General features: G+C 45.0%; 1 protein-coding gene and 1 pseudogene across 1 annotated transcript in view; both read right to left on the reverse strand.

Moving 5' to 3' along the window:
* VAT1L (vesicle amine transport 1 like) overlaps window positions 1–13619 on the reverse strand; it is a 178018-nt gene that overhangs the window by 73330 nt on the left and 91069 nt on the right. The window contains exon 7 of the mRNA XM_003938073.3: window positions 12592–12786. Coding sequence (XP_003938122.1) covers window positions 12592–12786 — 195 coding nt within the window. The remainder of the gene's footprint in view (window positions 1–12591; window positions 12787–13619) is intronic.
* Window positions 477–12585, reverse strand: LOC141585434 (peptidyl-prolyl cis-trans isomerase A pseudogene; annotated as a pseudogene).

A 13619-nucleotide genomic window follows, 5' to 3' on the forward strand; every position in this document is an offset into this window, starting at 1 on the left:
GATCAAGACTCTCATTCCATGGAGGCAATAAGGGAGCGGGATCTAGGCTGAGACCTCATGGGGGTGGCTCTTCCGCCTCCCCAGCCACATCAGTGCAAAGTAGAACCTGTGATCCCAGAAATCTTACCCATCATCACCTAACTTGGCCACAAAAGGTCAAGTTAACAGCGGGAACAAAGGCAGGGAGGCGCAGAAACTCAGATTTCTGAAAACCACAGTGATCCAAAAAGGCCAGAGAGATGGGTATATTCTGGTAGTTGGCAGGAGTTCCTCCTATCCCATCTCTTCTTCCCTCCATTCAAGATCAGCCTCCCCATCACTCTGTGCTCAGCGTGATGAACCTTTTTCCTGTCCTTGAATATACTAACCTCCATCTCTCTCTCCAGCTTCCAGGCCTTTGCCCAGGCTGTGGCACAGGCCTGGTTCTCACCCCTGCCCAGCTCTCCTCCTCCAGGCTTTACTTCCTGCTTATGTAATTGTCTGACGGTTCACTTTCATCATCCTGGCTGCCCCTCAGCAGAAGCCCAGGCCTTCTCACTTGCAACTGTGTTTGCAAATCCCAGCGTGGTACTTGGCATGCAGCAGGCAGGCACTCTGTAAGGATTTGTTGAGTGGTAATAGTGGCATGTATTAGTTTCCAGTTGTTGCTATAACACATTGCCTCAAATTAAGGCAAAACAAAAATTTATTTTATTTTTGAGACAGATTCTCGCTCTGTCGCCAGGTTGGAGTGCAGTGGTGCAATCTTGGCTCACCGCAACCTCCACCTCCCGGGTTCAAGTGATTCTCCCGCCTCAGCCTCCCAAGTAGCTGGAATTACAAGCACACACCACCACGCCCAGCTAATTTATGTATTTTCAGTAGAGACAGAGTTTGACCATGTTGGCCAGGATGATGTCAATATCCTGATCTCATGATCCACCCACCTCAGCCTTCCAAAGTGCTGGGACTATAGGTGTGAGTCACCACGCAGGGCCAACTTATTCTCTCACAGTTCTGCAAGTCAGAAGGCTGAAAATGTCTCCTTAGGGCTAACATCATGGTTTCTGCAGGGCTGGTTCCTTCTGGAGGCCCCAGGGGAGAATCTGAATTTCCGTGCCCTTTCTGGCTTTTACATTCTCTTCCTATTCCCAGCATCACATCACCCTTCTTCCTCTGCTTCTGCCATCACATCTCCTCCTCTGATTCCAACCTTCCTGCCTCTCTCTTACAGAGACTACTGTGATTGTATTGGGTCCATCTGCATGATCCCGGGTCATGTCCTTGTCTCAGAATCTTTCATTTAATCACACCTGCAAGGTCCCTTTTGCCATATGAGGTAACATCTTGAAAGATTCCAGGGATTAGGATATGGACATCTTTAGGGGGGCATTATTCAGCCTCTCACAGATGAATACACTGAGGCAGAGCCGTGCCTTAATTTCTGTGGTCTGTTGGGAAGCTTGGAGCAGAGCTGGCTGCAAAGAAATGGCAGGGCCTAGGGGCATGATGGTGCTGGTAAGTTTGAGCTGCAGAAAACACATGAGACTAAGGCCAGCTGGGAGAATGTGCATGGAAATCAAAGATGTGGGTGTGAGGGCAAGTGGGTGGGATGATGACACTGTACGGAAAAATCTATGCTTCCACTTGAGGGCAAGAGTTTGCACAGGAAGGAAAAATGAAGGGTAGGGACCTACAGCAAACACAGCAATTGCTTCTGGAGCCCCATTTTGCTCCTCTGAAAACTGGGAGAATGGACCAGGTGGGATGGTTTTCCAATGCTATGCAGCTAGGATATTAACAAGGATTGAGGCCAGGAAGTCTAAGGCTGTGAATCTAAGAGATTCTAAGGCTGTGCCTCTTTCTCCATCTCCCACGTGCCCCTGATCCCAGCATTAAATAGCCCTTCAGTCTCTCCCTTTCTTATACGTAATGTATGTGTATACTATCATATCTATCTTAGCGTGTATATATCTGTATATTGCCTTTATATATAATTTATATACCATATACTTGACCCACTTAAAGTGGTTCTTTTTGCATAGAGTTGTGAAATTATCACTATTATTAATTTTAGAACATTTTGATCTCTCCAAAAAGAAATGCCATGCCCGTGAGCAGTTCCTCTCGTTTCTCTCCAAGACCCCCAGACCTAGGCAACCACAAGTCGACTTTCTAGATAGCCCTCGTGGCTCCTCTGTTCCTCCTGGCTGTGTTCTGGGCATCTGTGCTGTTCAGTGCCAGGTGGGAGGCTCGTGCTGGCTGTTGGCCTGTCCTCCCTGCACCTTCCCTTCCTGAACCCCTGCATTCAGACTTCTGCCCCCATCATTCTACTGGCACTACTTTCTGAAAGGTCAACAATGAGGCCGGGCCAAACCCTAAGGCTCTTTGTGCACTTCCTGGCTTTCCAGCAGCCACTGACACTAATGACCTGTCAGATGGCCATGGTGGTCCCTTTACTGCTGCCTGACTGTGGATGTCTCATCCTCTGCCCAAGGACGAAGGATTCACAGACAGGCGGCAGTAAATAGGGGGCTTTAGGGTTCTGGTGTTTCCCACCATAGTGGAGACACTAATGTCCCTGGCATGGACTCAAGAACCAAACTGCCTAGGTCTCATGCTGGCTTTTCCATGCACTGGCCATGTGACTTTGGACAACTTATTCCTCTCTGTACGCCTTCATTCCCTCAGTTATATCACAATGCGAGTAACAATAATCACCACTGGGGGTAATCATGAGGATTTAATGAGTTAATAAATGCAAGGTACTTGGCATAACCATGCTATGCTTAGTATTTCCTAATAGAATTATTTTACTCATTCTTTGGTTCAGTGAGTTTATTCATTTTCCCTTTCCAAAAACTTCTATGCATTAGACTTTCCTGGGGTTCACATTTCTATCACATTCAATGGTAAGCACGGACAACAGGCAAGAATAATCTCTCTAGAACCTCATTTTTGCCGTCTGTAAGATGGGGATAATAATACCTGGATACTATTGTGTTGTTGGGACATTTAGACCAGTTAACACATAAAGCACTTAGAACAATGCCTAGTACTTAGTGAATCCTCTAGGAATGTTAGTACTGTAGCAACAGGAGCAGTGGCAGTAGTAATTATCCAGTCTTCTCTCACCTGAATGTGGTTGAGGGTTTGACTTGTCTGTGGACATTTCTACCTGCATGTCCTACTATGACTTTAAAGCAAACTTACATCTAAGCTCATCAGTTTTTTCACACCAATATGTATCCCTGCCAACTAAAATGGCATTTCTGGCTTTCCTGTTCCTGACCTCCCAGGTTAAAAGACCCTTGGTTATTTCTGACTCTTGCTTCCCCTTTGTCCTTTATTTGCGATTTCCTTTCTCTCAGTGGCTGAGATTGATTTATTCTCCCCTATCCCTACCAGTTCACCCTCCAAACCACTGTGCACATGACACAACACACACAGCCTGCTTCTGGGAGATGCCTTTTTTTTGTTGTTAATTAGTTTTTGTTTCATAATCGTAAACTTCACTCTGCAATCCAGCCAGGCATGGAAAGGAACAAGAAAAACACGGAACCCAAAGGGAACTGTAGCAAAAGCACAAAGATGATAGGATACAGAGAGCAAAGGAGGTGGAGGGTGCTCTCCTGAGCTCCGGAAGGAATGGTCTGGTGGTGAAGATAAAACACAAGTCAAACTTACTGGACTTGTCCACGGTCAGCAGTGGTGATCTTGCTGGACTTACCATTCCTGGACCCAAAGCGCTCCATGGCCTCCGCAATATTCGTGCCTTCTTTCACCTTGCCGGAGACCACATGCCTACCATCCAACCACTCAGTGTCAGCGGTGCAGATGAAAAACTGGGAACTGTTTGTGTTGGGTCCAGCATTTGCCCTGGACAAGATGCAAGGACCCGTATGCTTCAGGATGAAATTCTCATCATCAAATTTCTCCCCATAGGTGGAGTTGCCACCAGTGCCATTATGATGTGTAAAGTCACCACCCTGGCACATAAACCCTGGAATAATTCTGTGAAAGCAGGAACCCTTATAACCAAACCCTTTCTCTCCAGTGCTCAGAGCACGGAAGTTTTCTGCTGTCTTTGGAAACTTGCCTGCAAACAGCTCAAAGGAGACGCAGCCCAAGGGCTCACTGTCAACGGCACTGTCAACCCCAACACAGTGGGGTTGACCATGGTGCGGGGGCATTATCTGCAAAGTTGGGAGATGCTTTTAAATACTCACCCCACCCTGTGCTCAGTGCCTCAGAAGGAGCTTCTAAGTCTTTCAAGAGGGTCCGTGCCAGCTAGCTGCAGTCTGCCATAGTTATGGTGGACTTTCCACAGTTTCTCTTTAGTCTTTGCCTCTAGTTTGGGTGGAGTATCTGTTTTGCATGCTTGGCCTCATTCATCCTCTCTGTCCCCTTCCCAATCTGGTGCTGGAGTGGAAGTTTCTTCAGAACTGACAATTACATCCCCACACAGCCTTGACTCGGGTCATTCTACCCTCTCTGTCCTTGGTGTCCTACATTAATTTTTTTTTTTGAGACGGAGTTTTGCTCTTGTTACCCAGGCTGGAGTGCAATGGCGCAATCTCAGCTCACCGCAACCTCCGCCTCCTGCGTTCAGGCGATTCTCCTGCCTCAGCCTCCTGAGTAGCTGGGATTACAGGCATGGGCCACCATGCCCAGCTAATTTTTTTTTTTTTTGTATTTTTAGTAGAGATGGGGTTTCACCATGTTGACCTCATGAGGATGGTCTCCATCTCTTGACCTCATGATCCACCCGCCTCGGCCTCCCAAAGTGCTGGGATTACAGGAGTGAGCCACCGTGCCTGGTCCCGTTAATTTTTTTTTTAATCAATTTACCCTGTTGTCCTGGGACAGATAAAGATCCCTATCAAGCTCAGCATCACATTTTCTTCCTTCATTTATTCTTTCAGACCAATCTAACTCTGTCCAGGTTTAGTGATAGCTTAGAATGAAAAACACAAGCCTAATTAAACTATGTGATTAACATGGAGGTAAAAATACAGGAGACTCAGAGAGACTGATGACATTTCCATCTAATAAGTGACTACATTTGGGCAATGAGCTTCCCTACAGCCAAGGTGAAGGAGACACGGTTTCTCCTACCTTCCAGCGAAAGGATGATATCATCTCATAGACCAGCTTCGACAGAACTTCGTGCAATGATGGAATGGTTCTTCTATGGCTGTGCTGTATTGGGCACTTGAAATGTGGTTCGGTGAACTGAGGAACTGAGTTTTTAATTTGACCTAATTTAAATTAGCTTAAATTTAAATAGCCATATGTGACCAGTGGTATCGTACTGGAGAGTGTAGCCATCGACTTTTATATAAATAATGTAAAATAGTAAAGAAAATGTCTTTTTTTTTTGAGACAGGGTCTTGCTCTGCCACCTGGGCTGGTGGTGCAGTGGTGTGATCTCAGCTCACTGCAACCTCCACCCACTGGACTCAAGTAATCCTCCCACCTCAGCCTCCTGAGTAGCTGGGACCACAGGCGTGTGCTGCCATATCTGGCTAATACTTTGTATTTGTAGTAGAGATGTGATCTCACCATGCTGCCCGGGCTGATCTTGAACTCCTAGGCTCAAACAATCTGCCCGCCTTGGCCTCCCAAAGTGCTGGGATTACAGGTGTTAGTCACTGTGCCTGGCCCAGATCATGTCTTTAATAAAAGGTTTTAAAACCTGTTGAGATCTCTATGCAGCCCTCTGAGTACTATGAAGTAGCAAAGGGGGAAGGCAATTTTAATCAGAGGCCACAGCTGTATCTTAGTGTGAATCTTTACAGTGATCATACTTGGGGCCAGGGTGGACCTCAGGGAAAGGAGTAGATGAAGTGGTGTGAGGCTTCTTAGACCCCATACTGTCTAACAGCAATCCCCCAACCCAGGATGTCAGCTAAAATCCTCTGCCTGGCAGCAAAGGAGTCCATGATTTGATTTCATTGACCAAATAAACCTTACTACTTCTCCTCCGCAGCCGGCAAACCTCTGCTTTGTTTAGCTCAGACTTTTCTCTCTGCCACACCTACTCCATATGCACCCTCACTTCGGTGATGTTCCTATTGTCCCTCCTGTTTGTAATATCTATTTTTGGTAACTCCAGTATCATTCAAATATTTCCTATCCTTCCCATCCCAAGCAAGCCCCAGCTCATCCATAAAACCATCTCTCAACATTCTCTTTTTTTTTTTTTTTTTTTTGAAACGGAGTCTTGCTCTGTTGCGCAGGCTGGAGTGGCATGATCTTGGCACACAGCAACCTCCACCTCTCGGGTTTAAGTGATTCTCCTGCCTCAGCCTCCGGAGTAGCTGTGACTGTAGGCACTGCCACCATGCCCGGCTAATTTTCTGTACTTTCAGTAGAGATGGGGTTTCACCCTGTTGGCCAGGCTGCTCTTGAACTCCTGACCTCAAGCAATCTGCCTGCCTCAGCCTTCCAAAGTGCTGGGATTATGGGCATAAACCATCACGCCTGGCCAACATTCACTCTTAGCATTGTTCTTTTTTGTTTTCAAACCCAGTTGCAGTTGAAATTAATACTCTGTGATAATTTAACTAAGTTATTGTCTAATTGCTTCACAGATTTTATTTTTGTCTCAGAAATTAAATTATAAACTCAAGGGCAGGAAACACATTGTCTATGACTTTTGTAGATTTTACATTCTAAAATAGGATTATTATGTAGCACATACATAGTAGGTGCTTAGCAGTGCTACTGTTGATTCGTTGACAAACGCCAAGTATTAACATGTCTATGACTTCTAGACTTGACATCCTAAAAGAGGGTTAGCACACAGCACACAGTAGGCACTCAACACTGTTACTGCTGCTTGGTGGAAAAATGCAAGTATTCAAAAATTTTTTTTCCATCTCTTAAACTGTTTGGTCAGATTAACTTTCTTCCAACCTAATGTGCAGCTGCGCATTTAGTATTTGGAAGCAAACCCAAGGCTGCAGTAGACCCACTCTGCTTTGTGAATTACATTTACGATAACGTCCAAGACAGATGGCTAAGAAGGAACTTTAATCGTCTCTGATATTATTAAATCTTCTAGTTTGAGGCTCAGAGAGCCCAAGAAAATTTTCTTTGAATCCCTATGGGCTTTATATTCTGTAGATGAAGTTAGAGAGCTGGCTTGAGAAGCAATTTTGTAGAATCATTTACCGAAGGGGAGGGGAAAAATCATTATAACCCTTCAGAGGTTTGCAAGTAATAAGCATGTTATACTCTCCTTAAGCCCAGAAGAGCTGCGTGGGCTTGATAAATAGCCACATTTGGTCCAACTGCAGCTCTAAACAGATGTCTGTAAATATTGCAGAAAGCCGGCAGAACACTGGTGGGTGTTCTTGATGAGTGGCTGTGGGTGCTGTTGTTGGCAAACAGGTTACAGCTATCTGTCTCCTTTCTGTGGAGGACTATTCTGCAACAGGAACCTTGAATTGCTTTGTCTTGCTAGTGACTGTGACTGTCTTTGCCATCATGGCTTCTTCTTCTTCTTTTTTTTTTTTTTGATACGGAGTCTTGCTCTGTTACCCAGCCTAGAATGCAGTGGCATGATCTTGGCTCACAGCAACCTCCGCCTCCTGGGTTAAGGAGATTTTCCTGCCTCAGCCTCCCCAGTAGGTGGGACCTACAGGCATGCGTCAGCACACCCAGCTATTTTTTTTTTTTTTATTTTTTAATGGAGTCTCATTGTGTTGCCCAGGCTGGAGTGCAGTGGCATGATCTCGGTTCACTACAACCTCTGCCTCCCGGGTTCAACTGACTCTCCTGCCTCAGCCTCCTGAGTAGCTGGGACTACAGGCGCATGCCACCATGACCGGCTACTTTTTGTATTACTGGTGGAGATGGGGTTTCACCATGTTGGTCAGGCTGGTCTCAAACGCCCGACCTCGTGAGTCACCCACCTTGGTCTTCCAAAGTGTTGGGATTACAGGCGTGAGCCACTGTGCTTGGCCCATGGCTTATTTTAAAGCAGTAGTTCTCAAGTAGAAGTGGTTTTGCCCCTACTCTTGTCCCACCCAGAAGACATTTGACAATGTCTGGGGACATTTTCTATTGCCACCTGTGGCTGTATGGGAGTAGAGGCCAGGGAGGCTGCTCACCATTCTACAGTGCACGGGGAAGTCCCTCCCTACCCAGCAAAAAATTATTCAGCACAAAATCTCAGTCATGCCCAGGCTGAGAAACCCTTTCATTTATTTACTTAATTATTTTGAGAAACCTTGTCTTAACATAATCTTTTAAAATTATACCTTGTTCATTCATTCGTTCATTCATTCATTCAACAAATATATATTGTGAAACACAGAAAATATGTAACTACTCATCTTTCTCTGTGCTGGTGGATTGACTGACTGTTTCATTCACATAATAAGTATGTATTGAGCATCTGCTCCATGCCAGGCACTGGAATCTGGAAGAATATAATCTAGGTCTTCTTCCATGTAGGGTTTCAATTCCAGTGGAAGGGAGGCGAGAGTCCAAACAAGTTAACGAAGCAAAGAACAAGATCATTTCAACTGGCAGTAAGTCCAACGGAGAGTATCAAATGGGGCAAAGGGAGAGAGAATAGCCTGGGCTGCAGTGGCCTGCAGGATGCTACTTTCAAGAGTGGGATTGGGAAGACTTCTCTGTACAGGCCATATTGAGGCTGAGACCTGAAGTCCAAGACAGATGGCTAAGAAGGAAGTTTCATCCTCTCTGATATTATTAAATCTTCTAGTTTGAGGCTCACAGAGCCCAAGAAAATTTTCTTTGAATCCCTATGGGCTTTATATTCCATAGATGAAGTTAGAGAGCTGGCTTCCGAAGCAATTTTGTAGAATCATTTACCAAAGGGGAGGGGAAAAATCATTATAACCCTTCAGAGGTTTGCAAGTAGTAAAACCTCTTGGAGGAAGAGTGTTCCAAAAAAGGGAAGAGGAGTGTTCAAAACAGAAGCAGCAACACGTTCAAAGGTTCAAGACAGGGAAGGCCTGGGTGGGCTCAAGGACCAGAAACGTACATGCTGCTGAAGCTTGTGTGGAGGAGGTGAGGTTGGAGGAGGAGGTGAGGGTAATGGATGGGCAGGAGTCAGACAGTACAGGGCCTTAGAGAACACAGCGAGAAATTTAGACTGCATTTCAGGTAGAGCAGGAAGCTGTGGGAAGATTTTAAGCAAAGTGGGCATGATGTGGTTTAGGTATTTCTTGAGTCCACCCAGCTTAGACGACAGCACTAAGCATAGACAGGGAAGGAAGTACGTTCAAGGTAAAGTCCCAGACTTGCTTGCATATGATCCCTGACTCAGTCCAGCAAGCTGCCAGCCTGAGAGTTCTCATCTCTCATTAGTGCTGGTCCTGAGTATCTCTGCTCTGCATCCTTAGTGGACTCAGTTTTTGAGCTGATGCTGACAACCCCAGCACGCATGGAGCTCCATTTCCCGCAGCACTGCAGGTTGGGGATGAGTGGGTGAGTCTTGCTGCCTCACACGTACCATCTGTGCCTGGTCAGACCCTCCTTAATGCTAGCTGAGCTTCCCCATTGTGAGGCTTCCTGCCCTACAGTTAGCATGCCTTTTCTATTCCTTAGCTGGATTGAGATCTTCCTTGAATATCAGACTTCTGGAGTTGCCTGGTTGCCCAGGATCCTGCCTGGCAATTTCAGCTTCTGTCCTGACGGATAATACCCTTGGGACTAGGATGTGGCACCTCCTGACTCTGACCCTATAGCAGCCCCCTGCCACTTAGAGTAAAACCCAAATTTCCATCCAGCCCTTGTTGACCCACTCAGACTCTCCTTGTACCATTTCCTCCTTGACCTTTGGCATTCGCCAGGATCTTTTGTTCCTCGCCCCTTGGTTTTTGGGGGTCTCTCCCTGTGTTGAATTCTCTCCCTTTAGTTTCTAGCCTCCTTCATGTTCCAGCTCAAATGACACCTACTCAGAGAAACCTTCCTTCTTTAAGGTTTCTCTACAGCATGCATTATCAATAAGCATGATATCATTCCCTGAGGGGTGAACACTGGCTCTTGGAAGATAACAAAAATTGCCCTTTTAATATAGAAAATACAGATGTACATACAGGACATAAACACACACATACATGTACATATACACACATGTATATATGGTTGTAAAACTTCATAGGTTTATGGATAAGGCAAAATAATATCTAAAAAATCTCTTTAGAGGAGCAACAATGAAAAAGAGGTTAAGCAACATTGCCCTGTGGAAACTAAGTCTCCCCGCTCCACTCACCAACTTACATCCTAATTTATCTCCTTCCAATAATTTATTACAACAGGCAACTACCTTGCTTGTTATTATTTCAGTATTTCCTATCTCTTCATACTCCTCTGAATGTAAGCTCCATGAAGTCTTGGGATCTTGGCCCTTTGTTCACCACTGTATCTCCAGCATTAGCCCAGTACTGGGCATACAGTAGTTATTTACAAGTATTTGGTGATTCAATTACCATTGTAACCAAGGGGTGATTTCAAATACTAGAACAGGAACCCACTGGGCCAAGTGGACCCCTCTTGTATTTCAATTCTCACTCAAATCCTACCAGATTTGTTGGGTCCTTTTGGGCACTGAGTTCAAGTACAAGTCACCTTTTCTGCCCCATGGACAAGTTAATCTCTTAGCTTTTTTCTTGATGATTCTGTTTTCTCTCCTTCCTGACCATTGGAAGGAGAACTGAGTAATGAGGTAGTCCAGCCCTTTTCCTGTTCCAATGAGATATGACAGTGAGTGAATATTATAGGGGTGTCTGACTCATTAAAAACATTTAAAGAAAAGTAGAGCAATCAGCTGGCTGTATGGGCAGTGGCACAGCAGAAGGCATGCGCGACTATCTGATTTGATTTAGCACTAGATTGAATCACGGCGAGCATCTGCAATAGAGAAAAGACTGGAAGGAAGTAAACCAAAATGTTAGCAATGTTATCCTTCTCTGGAATGTGGACTTGCAGTTTATTTTCTCCTTATGTTTTTGGTTAATTTAGGAATTTCTGTAATGAGGATGTGTTTATTTTATCACAAGAAACCAGGTTTTTGGTGGCTTGAGGTTTTAAGCCCACATATTGACACTGCAGTGTTAGAGAGATACAGGCACATTCCTGGTCCACTGATCTAGGACCAGTTATATTTAAATATACAGTGACCCCCAAAGAGCCTTTCTAGTGGTATTTCTGTGCTTAGAGAAGTCATTGTATTTGGGCCAATGTAATCTTTCAGGCAAACAGCCATCTTGCCAGAAGCACACCCACTAAAACTTCAGTACTTGTTTTATATATACAGAGTTTTGCTCTTGTCCAGGCTGGAGTGCAGTGGCGCCTTCTCCGCTCACCACAACCTCTACCTCCTGGGTTCAGGCAATTCTGTCTCAGCCTCCTGAGTAAGCTGGGATTACAGGCATGCACCACCATGCGCAGCTAATTTTGTATTTTTAGTACAGACAGGGTTTCTCCATGTTGGTCAGGCTGGTCTTCAACTCCCAATCTCAGGTGATTTGTCCGCCTTGGTCTCCCAAAGTGCTGGGATTACAGGTGTGAGCCACTGTGCCCAGCCCTTGTTATATTTTTTAAAGGTTTTGTGACTCCCAACCTGAGGTGATCCACCAGCCTCAGCCTCCCAAAGTGCTGGGATTATAGTCATGAGCCACTGTGTCTGGCCCTTGTTATATTTTTAAAAGTTATTTGTGATTTGCAAAAGTACGATAAAGTAGTTGTACTATAAGGCACTTCCCTCACACAAAATGCAAAACAAACAAACAAAAAATCCCGCATATTTAAAAATATTTCTCAGGGGCTTCACGTCTCCTTGAAGCCAAGGTTATAAAATCTTGACTTAGGTTTCTTAGTGAAATGCCTCTTAAAATTCAGGCCTCATCTCTTCATTTCTTCTACAAGCAGCTGCCATTAACTGACTTCCTAAATGCCCAAACCTTGCCCTTACTTGAAGAATTTTCTATATCCTCCGTCCTCCTAGCAAGGGACATATGAACCAATACAACCTGTTCATGCTTCAGTATCCTTCGAGGCTATAGTAGGGCTTCTTAATGTTCTTGTGATCAAGGAGTGCTTTCAAATCCTTTAACTTTTGGAAGATCAACTAACAATAAGACTCAATCCAACATGAGACGCAACCAATCCAGCAGTAATTCTAAAGTCCATCATGACAGCTAATATCTCCCTGGGGCTCAAAGCATCCAGCTGAGCACACAAATCATTTTAGCTCAGGGCCACTGTCTGCTCTGACAGTGATCTCTTATTTATTCACAAGGTGACAATATATATGATACCACAACAATGTACACATGGTCATGTAACCACACCGAATTGTAGACATCCATCAAAATTTGGTGGCCTGATCTGGAAAGGGTTCATAGCACAAATTGGTGTGATAAGGCACGTGGTTTGCAAATCACCAAAGAACTTAAAGCATTTCTTACATCCAAAGTACTGCTCTATGGTACAGTGACTTTCAGGACCCTCATTTAAAACAAATCCATCTGGAAAAAAAATCATTTAGTAGAAGATTGTATTTGGCTGCTCAAACCTTCCTGAGTTAAAAAGAGGAGTTTATTTGCAGAGGAAAAGCACCATTCTTACCTCCTCCAGAGCCCACAAGGAGTCCACCACAGGCTTTATCTTCTTCTGGTTGTAGAGCCCTATGAGCTTTTCCACCACTGCCCGAATGAGGCCCGCCCGGCCTTGTTTGAAGAGCAGATTTAAAAGGGAAAACCCAGCGATGACTTTGTTCTCCTCGTACAGCTTGATGGGGTTCACTTTCTCCACCTGCCACCACTGCAAAGAGAGGTGGTGTCAGGTTACAGGAACTCAATACCAGGGTTAAGGCTGCATTTGCAGCATTGCCAATGTTATCAGCTACTACATGGGGAGCATGGGACTGCAGCGAAGCAGACTCCAGCTGGCCAAGGAGTTGCTTTTGGTGGTGTTTGTTTGTTTGTTTGTTTGTTTGTTTTTTGTTTTTGAGACGGAGTCTCACTGCAATCTCTGTCTCCCAGGATCAAGCAATTCTCTGCCCGAGCCTCCCAAGTAGCTGGGATTCCAGGTGCCCACCATCACGCCTTGCTGATTTTTGTATTTTTAATAGAGACAGAGTTTCACCATCTTGGCCAGGCTGGTCTTGAACTCCTGACCTCATGATCCACCCGCCTCGGCTGGGGGTGTATTTTTTTTATTTTTATATTTTATTTATTTTTTTATTTTTATTGCATTTTAGGTTTTGGGGTACATGTGATGAACATGCAAGATTGTTGCATAGGTACACACATGGCAGTGTGGTTTGCTGCCTTCCATCCCCTCACCTGTATCTGTCATTTCTCCCCATGCTATCTCTTCCCACCTCCCCACCCCCCCGCCCCTCCCCGATTTCCCCCCAAGGGACCCCAGTGTGTAGTGCTCCCCTCCCTGTGTCCATGTGTTCTCATTGTTCAACACCCGCCTATGAGTGAGAATATATGGTGTTTGATTTTCTGCTCTTGTGTCAGTTTACTGAGAATGATGGTTTCCAGGTTCATCCATGTCCCTACAAAGGACGTGAACTGATTGTTTTTGATGGCTGCGTAATATTCCATGGTGTATATGTACCACATTTTCCCTATCCAGTCTATCAT

This window comes from Saimiri boliviensis, chromosome 1, assembly GCF_048565385.1.
Source record: "Saimiri boliviensis isolate mSaiBol1 chromosome 1, mSaiBol1.pri, whole genome shotgun sequence".
Lineage (NCBI taxonomy): Eukaryota > Metazoa > Chordata > Mammalia > Primates > Cebidae > Saimiri > Saimiri boliviensis.